Here is a 16,514-nt window from a genome sequence, read left to right as displayed (position 1 = left end):
TGTGTATGGAATGAAACGAACAGATTTTTACTTGGTATCTATTTAGGAATAAATACATTAGACAAATCCGCCGCTCAAACCAAACGCTTTTTAAAATTAAATTACATAAAAAATTTAAATTATAGGAAAGCTTAAAACTCGTATTCTTTAAAACAAGTTGGCGGAGTACCAGAAATAATTACATAAATGCGATTATATATATTCTGTTCATCTATTCTGATATGTATAGCTGATAGCTGAAGAAATATCTTTGTTAGCCAGTGTTATTTTCGCTGTGAAAATTATTTATCGCCGTTGCGGTTCCGTTTGTGGCAGTGGCACGTTATCGCCGAGCCGTGCCCAGTGAGTAATCCAAGAGTGATAGCACCAAGTGGCTTGTGAGCGGTATTTGCTTACCACCAGCCGGATAAATAATGAACGGATTCCACCCAGGATTGGCAGCACCCGGCAATGAGCGCAGCATCCGCAGAGCAACAATTGTACGCTGAGCTGGAGCTGAAGCAACAGCTTGAGCATGAGAGTTCCGAGAGAGCAAGGGATGAAGTCGAGGTCGAGTTTTGGTAGCAAGCTGGGCAGGCAAGGGCATGGGCGAGATGGAGGAGGAGGAGGAGAGAGGCACAGAGGACTGTGTGGACTGTGCGGATTAACAATGGTAGCCACTCGCTCTGCTCGCGCGCCGTTCGGCATTCGGCATTCGCCATTCGGCATCTATCATCCCATTTGGCTGCACTGCTGCTGGTGCGGATATTTAACAATGCGAACAAGCACAAACACAACGGCTGCACACACACGCGCGCTGGCAAATATTCAATTTGCCACTGCTGCAATCAACTTTATTGCCCGCTGTTGCTCTTGTTTACTCGTTGTTGTCTCCCGCTTGGTCATCTAAAAAATAAGCTTTAAGAACGAACTCGTATTTATCAATCGCACCAACACAGCCATCCGTGTTTTCGCTCTCCCTTTCCCTTTACAGCAGAACACCACAGCATGCCGCTTTGTCTGATTCTGATTCGGACTTATCAGTATGCGTTCTCGGCGCTGATGAATCTGCAATTGAGTCGAACGCGGTCCACAGCTTAAATTAAATCCATTACTGCCATGTAATCGGTGGCACACAAATATTTTCGGATAGGCAACAGCATGTCACGGGCGTGTCAGATTGGGATAAGATCAGCTGGATGGGGCGACTTCGGTTCCGTTAAGGGACGTGGAATATTTCCTATTATTTTACGTGGTAAGAACATTCATATTGTTCTTTTATGGCATTTAAGTTTAGATTTTCGAATCACTAAAGAAATTAATAACTGTGACCCCAAGTTGTTATGCCAGTACAAATCCTTAAAAACATGAAAGAAACAAAATTAATCAACCTTTCTGCACGACTCCGAAACTCTACTGGTGTTTCCATTGCACTATGGGAAATTTACCAACTTTTTGTGCTCAAAATTAAAAACTTTAGAAGGAAGAGAGATATTTATATAATTATACCCGTTACTCGTATAGATATAGGGTATACTAGATTCGTTGAAAAGTATGTAGCAGGCAGAATGAAGCGTTTCCGACCATATAAAGTATATATATTCTTGATCAGGATAAATAGCCGAGTCAATCTGGCCCTGTCCGTCTGTCCATATGCATGTCGACATCTCACGAGATCTCTAACGCCCACAACCCACCAAAACTGCCACGCCCGCACGTTTTTAAAATGTTTCGATATTTTGTCATATTTCTATTAGTCTTGTACATTTTTTATTGATATGCTAAAAACTTTTTCCCACGCCCATTATTTATTATTGTGTAAAATAACACCCACAAACCGACCAAAACTTTTACGCCCACTCTTTTGAAAAATTATAAAATTAAAAAAGTTACAAATGATATTATTAACACAAGTAGATACCAGCAAGTTTGCTTTTAGAGGTGCGGTTTTTATGCACATAGATGATTTAAAATAATAGTAATTAATAATAAATAAATAATTAATTTAAAATAATAATTATATATATGCACAGCTTCTTATATCCGCAGCTTTTCTAAGTATGTATAACCAAAGACCCTAGAATTCTAATGTCTTTGCTATAATGCAGTACCCTGACCAGAAGTCGAACGCATATAATGATTATGATTAACTAAGATAAGTTTTTGGTTTGAAATGTGATATTTATAAATATCTATAAGATTGTGTCATTAACTTTGGAACCTAAGCCGTAACCTTTGAAATATTAATTGGCTTAAAATTGTTTCATAACGACTATGCAAATTTCAAAAGCTTACATTTGGCCTGGCCTGTGTGTTAAATCTCAAATCTCAATCTTCTCTAATTCTCAAACTTTTATGCTCGATATTTTGGCCCTATTTTTGGTTAAAAGTAAACACTTTCTTGGGAGCAGCAATTTGTATGCCAGTTTCTTAACTTTTATCATATTTACATATTTTTCCAAGAGTGTAAATGCTACACAAATAATGTTCGAAGATTCACAAATTTGGTTAGTAGTATTTTTGATCTTTGTGGCACAGCATTGCAAAATTTGGCAAATGGTATCCGAAGCCGTTTATGTTTTCCATGTTTTTCTTTAATTGGTATGCAGATGGAGCCAGCACAAGAACGTAGTGTTACGGATTTTGTGATATCTCCTCTCTTCCCTTCTGGGCATATCACAGGTTTTACAGTGTCTGGTATATTCGGTTATGTTTTTGATAATTTGGGGTTTTGAATTGGTAGATATCAGGGAGATGAATTGGTTTTGTCAATAATAATGCTTGCCTTTATATCTATTTATATCGGTGCGGGTAAAGTTTGTGATGGTTATTAGGGGAAGGGTTGTTGCTTCTTTGGCTGCAGTGTCTGCATATTCATTGCCTTTGATGCCGATGTCACTGAATTTTGACTTTAGAAGCATGTTTACTGCGGATCGTTGATATTTAGTTGAGATGTAGAATAGATGTCCATTGAGATGTAGAATGTTGTGTTGTTAATGTTATCAATTGCATCTATTGTGGAAACGGAGTGGAAGGATATGCAGCATTTCTCTCTTCTTTTTAACGTTATTTTTATTGCTTTACAAGATGGTCATCGCTTCCGATAAAAATACTACGGAGTATCTTGGGAGGACAGCTTGTTTCGGTGTCTCGCCTTCTTTAGTTATTGCAAAGTCTACGATTTCCTTGTTTCGATAACCATATGTGCATTGTCCTTGATTTGTAAAATTTATTTTTTGTAGGTTTTCCTTGTTTGTGTTTTCTTTTTTTAAGTCTGCATAATGTATCTATGTCTATGTATGTCGAGAAAGCAGGGTGGTTTGACTGATTTATATTTATGAGGTAGAGAGATAGATTATAATATTAATTATTTACTTATTCGAAGCTTAAATAATAACAAGAGAGAAAGCTGTAGCTGACGTCCTCGACTAACAGATACCAATTGGCAAGAAGCATGCACCGCATTACACAAACTGTCACATTTTTTTCAACGAACCTAGTATACTCCACGAGTACGGGGTATATAAGCAGGCATAAAGAGCTTATTATTGCAAACGGGCTCCTGTGTTCTCCGCTTCATTTGGCTAAGCGTCAATCGTGTGCCTCACCATTCCAGTGTAGATTAGCCAGAGCAAGTCGATGAAGATATTTCTTTAAATGGATTTTTAATGGAGCCAAAAGGCAAGCTGATAGCGTTGGAAGCAGAAAACGGGAAAGTCGGCGAGAAAATCTCAGACAAAGCAGATAGCCAACAAATTGTGAGCCGCTGCTACCGATATGCCACCTCCATCTGTTCTCTAAGCACCCGGTGCCCCTGGAATGCTCTTTTTTAACGTATCGGCTTACGAGGCGGACGGACTCAAGCCGCTTTCGCCTTAAGTACTTCACCTCAATTTGCCTGTCTCGGCTTTGAATTGCCTTGTCGCAAACGCAAATGGCAATTGCTATATGCTAAATTTAAGCAGAGCCCCGACCTGGGTCAAGCTGCTGGTCGGTGGTGCCCAGGTCAGGTGCAGCCATAATTTTAAATTTTTCATAAGCTTGCGCTTGAAAAGTTTCCGCCTGGGCAAAAAGTTTCTACATCTGGGTTTCTGCGTGTTTGACTTTGCCTGCGCCTGGGTGCTCCAGGAGCTGCTGCTTTTTATCCAATCGCTGCTAATTGGACCTGCCAAAAGAGCTGGGCAAATGAAATAAATTTCTGGGGCTTGCCGCCCACTGTGATATTGAACAAACATCAAAGAAAAACTGTTTTTCTGGAGCTACTGGTCGCAGCAAGTTATCAGTATCACTTGGTAATCGAATGAAACTATCTTAACTTCCACATTATGGCCATAAATATTTTTTACACCGAAATTAAATAATTTTTTAACTCTTGCGTTCCGATGTACTATCTAATCAATCTATCTAAGAAATGTAAAATCCAGACTTTATACAAAATTTAAAAATACCGGTTCTCAGTCTATACTTTCCAAATATGTATGTGCTTTGTAAAATTTTACCGCGCTTAATGCTCAGTGTTACAAGAACTATTTAAACCATTGTAAGTTCCAGTTCGCACCAAAATCCGAAAAGTTTTATAAACTCGTTAGCACTAAGCGCAAAACACTTTCTTACCCTTCCTCGCTATTTTTTTGAAAATACTACGGTAACATCGGATCAGGAAATAGCCGATATATTTGCCAAGATTTTTCAATCAACGTATTCATTCCAAACAACCATACTCTTACACGGTATCAATTTTAATATTTTGTCCCACTCTAAACGAAAGCTCAATGACTTAGGATCTTCACCGTGTTAGTCCTGTCTATTTGCCAGGTCCCTACGGAATCCCTATCACTGGCTGTGTACTCAGATTCTGTGCGGAAGCCTTGTGCAAGCCTCTACTGAAACTGTTTACCTTATCTCGCGAATCTTCACAGTTCCTCCATATATGGAAGGAGACCATTGTGATTCCTGTCCATAAAAAAGTAGCAAATTGGATACAAGCAATTACAGAGGAATCTCTAAATTGTCCGCTATCCCTAGCTTTTTGAAAATGTTATTACTTCTCATTTGCAGATCGGAAATCCAGAGGAAATATTCCTCTCTTTGTGCATATACAAACTATATAGAGAACAATTTTTAAAAACTAAATTGTATATAACCTTGCGAATAAGTCAAAGGTATAATTATAACAGGATAAAATGCTATAGCCGACTTTCAAAATCACGGATTTACTCGGCTATTGATCCTGATCAAGAATATATATACCTTATATGTTCGGTTCCTTCCTGTTACATACTTTTTAATCTAGAAAACCCTGTTACTCTACGAGTTACGGGTATAAAAAACGCACAGTTTTGATTAAATTAAACGAATGAAACCAGGTTTTTATTTCAAGTTTTATTCTGAAGCGCAACTAAAACTTTGTACAGGTTTTAATACTTAAAAGCACAAGATTTTTGTCAGTTTATTATTGCTATTATTATAGCTTGTTAGCTTAACAATTGTGTTATATTTATATTTTATATATTTCTTCGTGGCCCCAAAAAAGGAACAATAGTTCTTAATGTATAAATGGATTTTGTCTTTAGTTTCTGATTATGAGTCCCATATTTTATGGCAGTATGGACGCTCAGTCCCTTCCATATTCACTTCTTCGTCCTCACTGGTCTCGCCCTTTTCATGTCCCTCAAAATTTCGTTTCACATAATTCATATCCTCCAGGAAACGAACCAATCGGTTCTGTGTCTCCTGTCGGTGTTTATCAACCTTATCGAACAAATCGTGATTGGGCTTCAAAAATCGATACTCTCTAAATGCCAATGGATCGATAAGGGCCAGTAGCTTTTTGACACTTATGTACACGGTCCGTCCGCAGATGTTGTGACTCATTGTGCTGTATGGAAATCTGAGGGTCATAATAAACTGCAGAATCAGATCTGAGGAGTTGGATTTTGCCCTGAAAAACAACTGTGCTCCGAGCAGTAGCGCCTTGTAGTCGTGGCCATCTTCCGGCAGAAACACCTGCAACTCTAAGGTAGTCATGGTCTGATAGTAGGTCACGGACGGTCTCGCTACATTGTTAGGAAGTAGTAGTAATGTAGTCTTCTCCTGAGTATGGTCAGGCGATAGCAAAGTCGAGGGTGTAGCATCCTCGTTTGTCACAATCTTATGGAATTCAACTGAATCGCTGACCATATGGTCAGAATTCTTTGGCGGTTTACTTTCATCTTCAAGCTCCAGAGAGGCGCAATTCATGATACACTCGTACAGCTGGGAAAGTCTGTCTTCATTGGATTGCGGGCTGCCAGATTCGTTGGTTTGGTGTGGTGTTTCCGAGGTTTCAAATCGTCTTTCTTGCCGTTCCTGATGCAGCTCATTCGCCTTTCCCGCCTCGAAAGCCATATTGGCTAGTCGCAGACACCTTCCGCTTAAAGCGGGCTGACTCTCCAACTTGGTCGGTTGATCTGTCATCTCACCTTCCATTTTTTCATGTAGTTTGCGGTTTGCTTTCTCCTTGGAGTCATCTATATCGTCTTCTATTGTCAGCTCCACAAAAAATGCACGTATCATTTCGGCAGCATCCTCACTTCTTTTGACCAAGGTGGCTTCAACAAGACGCCTTGCTAGGCTTAGATGCCGCACATGCGCCTTAAATTGATCCGCATACATCATGGCTACCAGATCCTGGACAAACAAAGTTCCTGCTGCGACGAAAAGTATTTTGGCCTGGAAGAAGTGATCTTTTGGAAGCTGGGTCAGAATGAAATTTACATCGCAAATATTTTCTTCAGTCCAGCTGCGCTCGCCGAAATAAGGCACCCAGCCCGGAAGGCGCAGATCCCAGGCCAATGGCGCCTCCCGCTGCAACGCCTTCGGACACTCAAACAGTTTTCCACAGTTGGTAGAGAAGATCCGCGTGTCAACGTCCAGGGCCTGGAGTTTCACTGTCAAATCGGTTTGAACCATGTTCGGGTTTTTTATATTCGCCACCTTCAGGACGCGAACACGCTCCTTGGTAAACGTGGTGTGGTACATGCAAATTGCTCCGGCAACGGGTGGCCAGTAGCGTCGGGTCTCCTTGCTCTGCATCAACTGCATGCGGAACTCCTGCACAGCCGAGTGTTCCATCATCCGCCACGTGCCTTTGGGCGGTAGATGTGCAAGTAGGCGAACGCAAAAATGTGTCGGTGAGTAAACCTTGACCAGCTGAACCTTGACATCTCCAGACGCGGGCAAGTAATCAGACCTCCTGTCAATATGGGACACGTGATGACGACTCTCGCAAACGGGATCGTAGCACTTGCCCAGCACTAGGATTTGGTCGCATAACTGATCCTGGTCGTTTCTAGCTTTGCCCAACTCCTGGCGTATTCGTTTGGCCACCTCAACTAAATGATAGTCCACTTCTTGGTGCAGCTGAAGAAAGTCTACGAGACGCGGCAGTTGACGGTGATTGTTACCATCAAGGAGCACCAGAGAATGCAGTGGCCTCTTCACAATGTTTGCTGATGGTTCCACCATATTGCACAGATTGTCGGATATTTTGAGGTGCCTTAACTTAAAATTCCTCCACGAGCGACTCATACTGTGATGAATTATGGTGTGCGCATCTCGAATGTCCAGCTCCGGGCAATTGTCTGTGCACAGCAGAATAACACCGTTGCTTCTTGCCCGCCAGCTATGCACCTGCCGCCTAACCTCCAGGTCCGAAGTCTGGTAGTAGGGCAGGCAGCTGTAGTTTCGATCTTCCAAAGCTGCCACAAGGCACTGCATGTCCACGTCATCGCTGCAAAAAATAACCGTTCGGAACTCCTCGGGAGAACACTGCTGCAGCATTTGGACCACTGCGTTAGCCTTAGCTTCTGAGCGCATTATGGAGATTCGAATGCGTGTTCCGCCGTAAAGGGCCGCCTCCAGTATATCGCCGAATACAAGAGCCGGCTTATCGTTGACAGCTCTTAACTTGAACATCAGCGTGTGACAATATGACTTCGAAACCATTACCACTTGGGGAGAGTGTGACAGTGGGAGGATCTCCTGCAGCACCTGCTGGGCGTCCTGTAGCTGCTCCTTGGACATCAGGTCCACGTCGTCGTACACTAGGAACTGCAGGCAGGGAAATCGCATTAGGCCAGGAGCCTCTTGCCAAAACCATACCAGCTGAGCAGGAGTGGCCACCAGGCAACCAACTCCGTTCAAAAGCTTCAGAAAGAACTGGGAACTCTTCGTGGAGGAAACATTGAGTGTCAATGTAACCATGTCACTTTTATGCGCCTTGCGCAGCAGGGCTAGACACATCGCGCTGACCTGTTGGACGCGTCGCAGATCCGGTACGAGGATCAATGCTATGGGGCCATAGCTATCCGGTTGAGAGAAATCGTGCTCCGCATCCTCGCGCTGGCCTGTGAAATCCATTAGAGCTCTGGAAACAGCATGACACACAGGTGGTATATAAGCAAAAGTGCGACCACTGTCCGGAGACCCCACAATCATCGCCCCGTGCCCAGATCCTCCGACCAAGTGTGGCCATGTGTAGCTTTGCAGTCGGAGCAACTGGTTTAGGCCCAAATTCCTCATGGCTTCCAGGATGTGCGGCAGAAGAGAAACCTCCGCAAATCGACGAGCCGGACGCAACTCGCAGTTTGCATGGGCCACCGCATACTCGGAGCAATTGGTGGCCACCAGAGGTCGGATGGCATTTGGGGCGCCATAGTCTGAGTAGTCTGAGTCTCTGTTGCTCTGCGAGGTCCTTTCCATTGTGTTAGCCAGCTTTTCTTCGCTAATTTTTATCATCTTTCTTATCAATAGGATATTACAATATCCTATTGTGCACTTGTTAAGTTCTTGAAAAGTCCGAAATCAGCTGTGATTCGATAATTTATCGATAAGTGCTTGGTCGCCATTTCAGTACAGTAAGTCTCTGCTTGCACTAGTGAGCTGTTATAATTTAAAATTATGTAAATTTACGTACATAAATTTAAATGCAAAAACATGATGACTCTTTCCAATAACAAGAACAAGAAGACAAGAAGAACTTGTCCAAGTCATACATACCAATACATCCAAATCATCTGGATGGATTGGTGTTCTTAATTTTGCAACGCAGCGAAGGATTCATTTGGGTCCATATTAATTATATTCCTGATCGATATCAAATGTCGTTTCGACAAAAAGTAGTCTGCCAGTTTTAAAGCTTTCTAAATAAATCTGCCCCAGAAGTGTTCTTTCCATGGAAGGTAGAATTCGTATGTAATGTCTCGGTTCGACCCAGTCAAAAATTAAATACAAAATAAAAGACAACTCTCGTTGTTCTTGATCATAAAGTGTTATAAGTTTGTTAAATTTGTACAACTATAGTAAAGAACAAATAAATTGCAAATAATGCACAACATAGTTTCGTTGTTTTTGATCGGAAATAGTTTTCAGAAACATTTAATTTCTGAATAAGTCCATAGGCTAAGCTTTTTTCTTGTTTTAATTTTTTTTTTTTCCAGTGTAATATATCTGATCGCTGGCAACAGTGCGGATGAGTAATAAAATTTTGAACCGCTGAAGATACGTTACTATTCAAAATGTATTCGTAATATCATAGATTACGAATAATAGTCAGAAGAGTTAAATTAAAAATGGTATTGCGCATTAGATATTTTTAAACTAAAATATAATGAAATATATAACTAATAATATATACATATTTAATAAATAAAGACCAATGAACCATTACTTTAAGCATGTGAGCTTCCGACAGCTTTAAGCGTCGCATACTCCTCCTTTCACATGTACTTCACAACGAATATATTATACCCTTTTGAATTAGGAGTAACGGATATTAAAAAGAAGGGTGTCAGAAAAACCATCTATGGCTTTAAAGACGATTAATAGAAAACCAAGCAAATAGTGTGTAGGTATCATGAAACCCGTACAGCTTTACCCTATCTATAATTGGTTTTAAACTGGGTTCTTGATTCGAATAACACTTTATGTGACATACATAGGTCACAGAGGTTTTGATATCACCGTGCCCGAATGCTTCTCTTCAACAATCCGCTGGGACGGAAGCTCATTTCGATATCTTACTGGATCTGAACTCGTTGATAACCCTTTTGGCCTGAGCCAGTTAGCAAAAGTCAGGCGCTCAATTACGAAACTTTGTGTTTGGAGAGCAAAAAATGTTTTATTTACTCTTTTGCAGCCGCTTTCGGTCCTTCCCCAGCTCTGTGGACCACCAGCCAAGGACCAAGCACATAGTTACAGGAGCAAGGCCGCTACAATATTGTAATTTGGCTGGCAGCCCGCAAAGCCAAGCAAAGAAAACAAAGAAATCAGGGAAAAATCAACTTTGTGCAAATAAATGCAAAATAATATTACGAAAAGTTGACCGTAAAAAGATGCCCAGTCCCAGGCCCAGTCGAGCAGGAGACGAGAAGTCGGTGCACTCAAAGTGCCTACTCCTGCCGCTCCGGCTGCTCCTTGTGCCTCCAAAAAGGCGCACTTAATTTAAAAATAGAATTTTGCCCTCTTGGCGAGGAGGGCCAACCGTTTTTCCGCTTGCATTTTGCCCTTTACTTGGCCATTGATTGCGATTCCATTTCGCCCATTGGCTTGAGCTCCTAGCCGAGCCGTTTTTTACATTCGAATATTATTATTTAATGTGCAATTTGGAGAGTATGCTAATGTTGATCCCATTCCTGTGGCTCTAAGTTGGAAATATGTTCACTGATTTTTTGTGAATAAATTTTATTATTCCATATGCTGTGACAACTGAGTGAATAAGTATTGGGAGGGCCAAAAGAAGAAGTCAGTCGACTGGACGAGGCCCGTTCGACTTTACTTCGTGAGTGTACTTTCAGGATCAATTTGGTTCAATATGCCCAGGTTCGGATCGGAGGCCTAGTGGCGGTAGCGGTAACGCAGACGGCGCACAGTCTTGTAGCGGTAGCCGTCCTTGGCCAGCTCAGTGCCCTCCTCAGCGGACTTCGGCTCGGCCTCGACGGCAGCGGGGGCGGCAGCGGCTGCCTCGGCGGGGGGCAGGTACTCTCCGTTGGGTGCGGACTCGGCAGCAGCCTCTTCGGCGGCAGCAGCCTCGCGGCGGTGGCGGCGGAACTTGAGACGGCGCACTGTCTTGTACTTGTAACCATCATCGCCTAGAACGGTTTTCAGCTCGGGAGCGAGCTCAACCTGCACGGGTGGGAGGTACTCGCCGCTGGGCTCAGCGATTTCGGAGACATCGCGGCGGTGGCGAGCACGGTACTTAAGCTTGCGCACCGTCTTGTACCGGTAGCCGTCGTCGGCAACCTTGGTGTCCCCAATGGCGGCGGCATCTACTGGCGGCAGATATTCCTGGCTAGGTGCGTTTTCCACGGGAGGAAGGTATTCCTGGTTTGGCACCTCGCGGCGGTGGCGCAGCTTCAGCCGGCGCACGGTCCTGTACTTATATCCGTTCTCCGAGAGCTGGGCGGCCTCCGCCTCGCCGACGGGGGGCAGGTACTCGGCGGAAGGCTCCAGTGCGGCAGCGGGATCTGCGGACTGGGCTGCCGCAAAGGCCACTAGGCAGATGGCAAGGACGGCGGTGAAGAGTTTCTGTCAACGACAAATGTTAGTGTTCGAAAACTTATTTTGAAAAAGTAGGGAATACAACACACAAATCATTAAATGGCAATATGAGCACTGCCTTTGCATTTGTTTAGAAATTAATTTTATATAGGAAGACGGGCGAGATGAAACATACCATTCTGAAGCTATAGTTCTGTTCTGCAGCTGATTAACGAACTATTCGAACTAACTGAAGGTGTTGCTGTGTCGCTAGTATTGAACCCAATGATGTCTTGCTCCATTTCGGCCGCGTCTTTATAGCTGATCTTTGGCAGGCCTGCTGGACTACAGTTTCCATTACCAATCTCGATGGCAGGCGGAACTCAGCCGAGATGAAATCATACCCGCCGAGTCGAGTGCTCATCAAACCCAACAACGAACTTATTAACCACTTGGGCGATGACAGCGACTCTGGTCTTTGCTTGCCGAATTTGTCGATCCGCATTCGACCACGCACTTGAGCACAATTATTTTTGGAACTGGTCTGCGAAGTGAAGTGTATCGTCCATTCGTGCCGTGCGTCGGCGATGATTCGTGTAAGTGCTCGATGGAGCTAATGTGGATGAGCCTTGCGATAGCCAAGAGCTGGTTATGTATGAGTTTTCTGAACGTTCTCCACACGCCAGCCACTCCACAAGTTCTACTCCAGTTTAAAAGAAAATTTCGACAAAGCTCTCGAAAGCTGACCTTGAACACGATTTGCAGATCCGCTTCCCGATCACCTCAACGTCTCTTCACGTACAAATCATCGATGGTTCGCTCGATCAAAGAATCGAGCTGCTCATTATAGCACCAAATAATGACAGAATCTTCGTAAAAGTGCACAGTTTCTATTTTTGTGCTTCCCACTCAGCACTTTTGGCCACTGTTCAACTCTCAACACATCTATGTATGTAGCTCCTTGCCTGCGACACCTGCGAAATGGATGGTTGCATCTATCGGACGCAAAGCGATAAGCCATATGAATTCGAATGGCACTCGACAAACACAGACAACAGGCAAATATAATCGATGACAGCGACAATCGACAGTAACAATAATAAGCAACTGCGCCAGAAATTATGCATTGTCCCGTCGTCATCCGCATCCCAATTATAGGATTGCTTTATGAAACCAGTGCTAAAGTGGGTGGGGTCATTCGCCAATGGACCGGCAGGACGCAGGACACCTTTGAGGGATGTGTTTTGCATTAAAATGAAATTAAATGGATGCTGCTGTATTATTGGCCCTGTGGATACTGTCATTGCTGGAACAATCGTTGCTGCAACTGCATTTTAATTGGAATCGAGAACGTGGATTTGGCCTCTCGACCTTTGGACACTGAAACAGTTTATTTGGATTTTGCGATTTATGCAACAATATTTTAAAGGCACATATTTACATATTTTATATTTGCCGAAATCTGAAACAGATAGAGGTGCTTTAAATTCTTTTTTTTATGAAACAAATTCGACACATAAATGTTAATTATTATTAATTTTTTCCATGTTAAAAAATCCCTTTTACGATGCCTGAACATCACCGAACACAATAGAATCGCCAATAGAATCAGTTTCCCTTGCACCTTAGGAAAGCCATAAAACATCATGCACTCAATCGAAGTTGGCCGGAAGCGGCGATACCCGCCCATCGCATTACCTGCCCGTGCGTCGACTTGTTTACCGTTTCGGCAATCTGCTGAAGTGAAAGGGCTTAAAGGACTCAAGTGTGCACTCCTTTTCCGTGCCTTTGACATCGCCGACGTTGCCATGATAATGTGTCATTATATTAAAAGCTTTGCAAACACGCCCCCTACCGGCCACGGGTTGCGCCACCTCTGGTTCTCCGCCTAGCCACGCCCACTTATCACACATCGCCGCCCACCACTGAACCCGCCAAAGAACCGTCTGTGCTGCAAATTTCATTAGCGCTTATACTTTGTGGCTGTGCTGTGCTTGCTCATAAAACTAAGATGCCATTGGGAATTGCCTGTTTGCGAGCCTGTTTGTGCGCCTCCTTCACATTCAGCCAGCAAAGTAGGCAATTAATTTGTTAATTGGCGGCAATACTGTTAGTCAAATTGATGGCAGTTGACGAACGGGGACGAGGCCGAGCTGCAGAGCGATCTATTTCCGGAGCAAATTGAGTTTTCGCACTGTGTTCCCTGCAGCGGACTAATTTGGGCAGCTGAGTGGATTTGGGACAGTCGCAGGCAACGACATTGTGTGAATTGTGAGGGGCGTTCTGATTCAGGGCCGAAGATGCGGAATTTGATTTGCATTAGGTGCCGTCGTCCATCCCCAGTCATCTGGGGAGCACAGCTAACTCGATATTTGGCTAAAGCTGCCTTACAGCCCATTTAAACATGCATGCACATGCATGCACGTGCATGTATGTAAAATCCCTTTAATAGCGCCGTTATTTTTCGTGTCGCAAGCGAAATCTCTCCACCTTTCCTTTAGGACACGGCATTTGCAATCCAAATTTTATGCATACTTTGTGGCCCTTACCATTTTATTCGTGTCGTTTATATTTTTGTCATTGTCCAAAGGCCATTTAATGGGCTTTTGATCTTTTCATTACGGCCATCAAAAACACAAACACATCACCCACCCACCTGCCTCTTTGGCCACGCCCCCTTCCGATGATTTGATTTGCACAAAGGCCAAATGCGATTTCACGGCCATGTGGGCTGTCCACGTATCTGAAATAATCAAGAGGTGCGAGCCGTGCAACAGTGCGTATTATGAATTTGTTTAAACGGCTCGCTGCGCCAACGATTTGGGCCGGAAGTGAAATGCACTTTAACCGCATCTCACGTGTGCGTGTGATCCTACTGCACGTAAATAAATAGGGAACATTCTGTGTTTATTTAGTGGCGGTGCTCTTTTGCGATGACACACGTAAAATGCAATTAGTTTGAGCATCTGGAAAATGTTAATTGAAAATATATGTACGCCTTGCAGCCAGTCCGCTCGGATTATCATTATCCTCGTACTATTGCCAGTGGCTGGGTGCACTCGAGTCCATAAATGCCATGTCCTTGCGGGCAGCACCTGTCATCGCGGTCGGTTCCATCCTCATCCGGAGTGTCGTCATTACGACCTTTTTTCGCCCGCTTAGCGTATGCTGAATATGTCCGCTTAATTCACAAAACCGCCAGTTGGCCACCCACTCCGCCCACTCGACAGCCGTTTTTTGCCCGCTTTTGCTGCCCCGGCTGATGTCAAACAATATTTATATACTAGCCGCTTTCGCTCTTACATTCGCATAATGCGCGGATTATTTTCTTAATTGATGTCGATCGCCTATTATGTGCACAACACAAGCCCCAGCTGCCAGCGAACTGCCAATGAATGCGAAATTCAAATTTAAAAAGTGCGCCGCACCGTGGCTGTGGAAAATTTATTCGCGCTAAAAGTTAATTTGATTTTGCTGACCGCATGTACATTTTGAACTATTTGACTTTGACAAAATTGCGGATTCAAATTGCATTGGCCATGAGTGTGGGGGGTGGATTGACTGGGCGGTGGTGGGCGGCGAACGAAGTAACCAGAATCATTAGCAATTTCGGTTTTTGTTCTGTTTTGCAAATTGAAAATTTGTGTTAATTGGTCTGCAGAACATAGAACATAGAATATATAAGATAGGACGTAGGACATAGAACATGGAACATATAACATCACATAGAACATAGAACATGGACTATATGACATCACATACCACATAGCACATAGAACATAGAATATAGAATATAGAACACAGAATATAGAACATAGAACATATCACATATCACATACCACATAGATCATAGCACATAGAACATAGAACAAGCAAGCAATAGGCCCATTTGGGTTTCCAGCTCGGCGATACAATTTGAAGAACAGCTTAAAATGGGTAAAAAGAAAATGAGCCCAACAACATAAATGGCAATCTGCGGGCCTTCTGTAATTGAACACAAATGAATAATTGCAGGGCTCCGATGCTCCTAAATCGCTCTATTGGGCGATAGGTTCATGAGGAATACATGCAACTCAATATCCGGTCGACTCCAGCGGCCCGCCCCGCTTCCTGCTACACTTTACAGGATTAAGCACTTAGCAACAATTTTACGCACGCATTTTAAATGAATTATGCATTATTTATAAATAAATAAAATGCTCACGCACCGAAAACTTTGCCAATGATGTGCAGCAGTCCACTCCCCCAACTCGCTGCACCGGAACCCATGGGAGCCCGTTCCCCAGGATGCTGGCGATGTTGGTGTTGAAAGCCGCAGGACGAACATGTTGCGCTTAAAATACTTTGCTAATTTTTCGCTAATATTTACCAGGTGCACTGATGCCGAGGCTCCATCCCTCTGCCCCGCCTCCCGCCTCCGCCTCCCCATTCCCCCCCATTGTTGTTTGTTGTGCTGTTGCTGTTGCTGTCTCTGGTCGTTCGCTTCGGTTTGTCCGCCTGTCGGACATAACAAATATTTAAACGTATTTAATTAAAACTCACAAATGAAACCACAAACGTAGAGTGCGCGCAATAAGCGCCTAAAATGGCTGCAGCTCCTCCCCGTCCGCCCCGCACCCTTGCAACTGTGGCCAGTGGCCATCTCAGGCATTTATTGTTTATTTATCTACCTTTCGCTGCATCGCGATGCAGCGCAACGGATACTTTTAGGCCGACATTTTATTTGAGCCCCATTGCAGGGCAAAGTGCGTTGCATACTGGGAGGGGCTGTGGCGAATGCGAATCGATAAAATGAAAATTGCATCCGCAAAGTCGGCAGAATGTGGCCATTTAATACCGCTATCCACTCGCAGCATTTACACCCGTCAGATACGAATCTGCCATGTAAAATGTGCCAATCTCGGATAGATACACAATGTTTACACTCTGCTTCAGGCTTTGGGGCGAAGAACGCTCCACGCTCCCCGCTCCCCGCTCCATGCCTACTGAATGGGTCGCTGGAACGGTCTGATCGCATC

At 43.7% G+C, this 16,514-nt stretch overlaps 2 protein-coding genes and 1 long non-coding RNA gene across 3 annotated transcripts; 1 reads left to right on the top strand and 2 right to left on the bottom strand.

Annotated features, from left to right (window-relative positions):
• Window positions 1-228: 228 nt before the first annotated feature.
• LOC120284799 lies at window positions 229-10,714 on the top strand. The gene is made up of 2 exons (XR_005544047.2): window positions 229-1,234; window positions 10,157-10,714. It is a non-coding gene; the product is annotated as an uncharacterized LOC120284799 (long non-coding RNA).
• Window positions 5,317-8,852, bottom strand: LOC6739164 (putative ATP-dependent RNA helicase BoYb). Its single transcript, XM_002085918.4, has one exon. It carries the CDS (start codon window positions 8,755-8,757, stop codon window positions 5,560-5,562), a length of 3,198 nt encoding a protein of 1,065 aa, XP_002085954.2. The 5' UTR covers window positions 8,758-8,852; the 3' UTR covers window positions 5,317-5,559.
• LOC6739163 lies at window positions 10,682-11,840 on the bottom strand. The gene is made up of 2 exons (XM_039293915.2): window positions 11,693-11,840; window positions 10,682-11,544 (listed from the first exon to the last, which is right to left on the bottom strand). The coding sequence occupies exons 1-2, from the start codon at window positions 11,693-11,695 to the stop codon at window positions 10,855-10,857; spliced, it is 693 nt and encodes a 230-aa protein (XP_039149849.1). The 5' UTR covers window positions 11,696-11,840; the 3' UTR covers window positions 10,682-10,854.
• Window positions 11,841-16,514: the final 4,674 nt, after the last annotated feature.

The sequence above is a fragment of the Drosophila simulans genome, chromosome 3L (assembly GCF_016746395.2).
Source record: "Drosophila simulans strain w501 chromosome 3L, Prin_Dsim_3.1, whole genome shotgun sequence".
Lineage (NCBI taxonomy): Eukaryota > Metazoa > Arthropoda > Insecta > Diptera > Drosophilidae > Drosophila > Drosophila simulans.
The sequence above is the reverse complement of the archived record's forward strand: the minus strand, read 5'-3'. Positions and strand labels throughout refer to the sequence as shown.

What these genes read in the sequence shown, in the direction of transcription:
- LOC6739164 (XM_002085918.4), bottom strand. Translation starts at nt 8,757, where the DNA reads ATGATAAAAATTAGCGAAGAAAAGCTGGCTAACACAATGGAAAGGACC.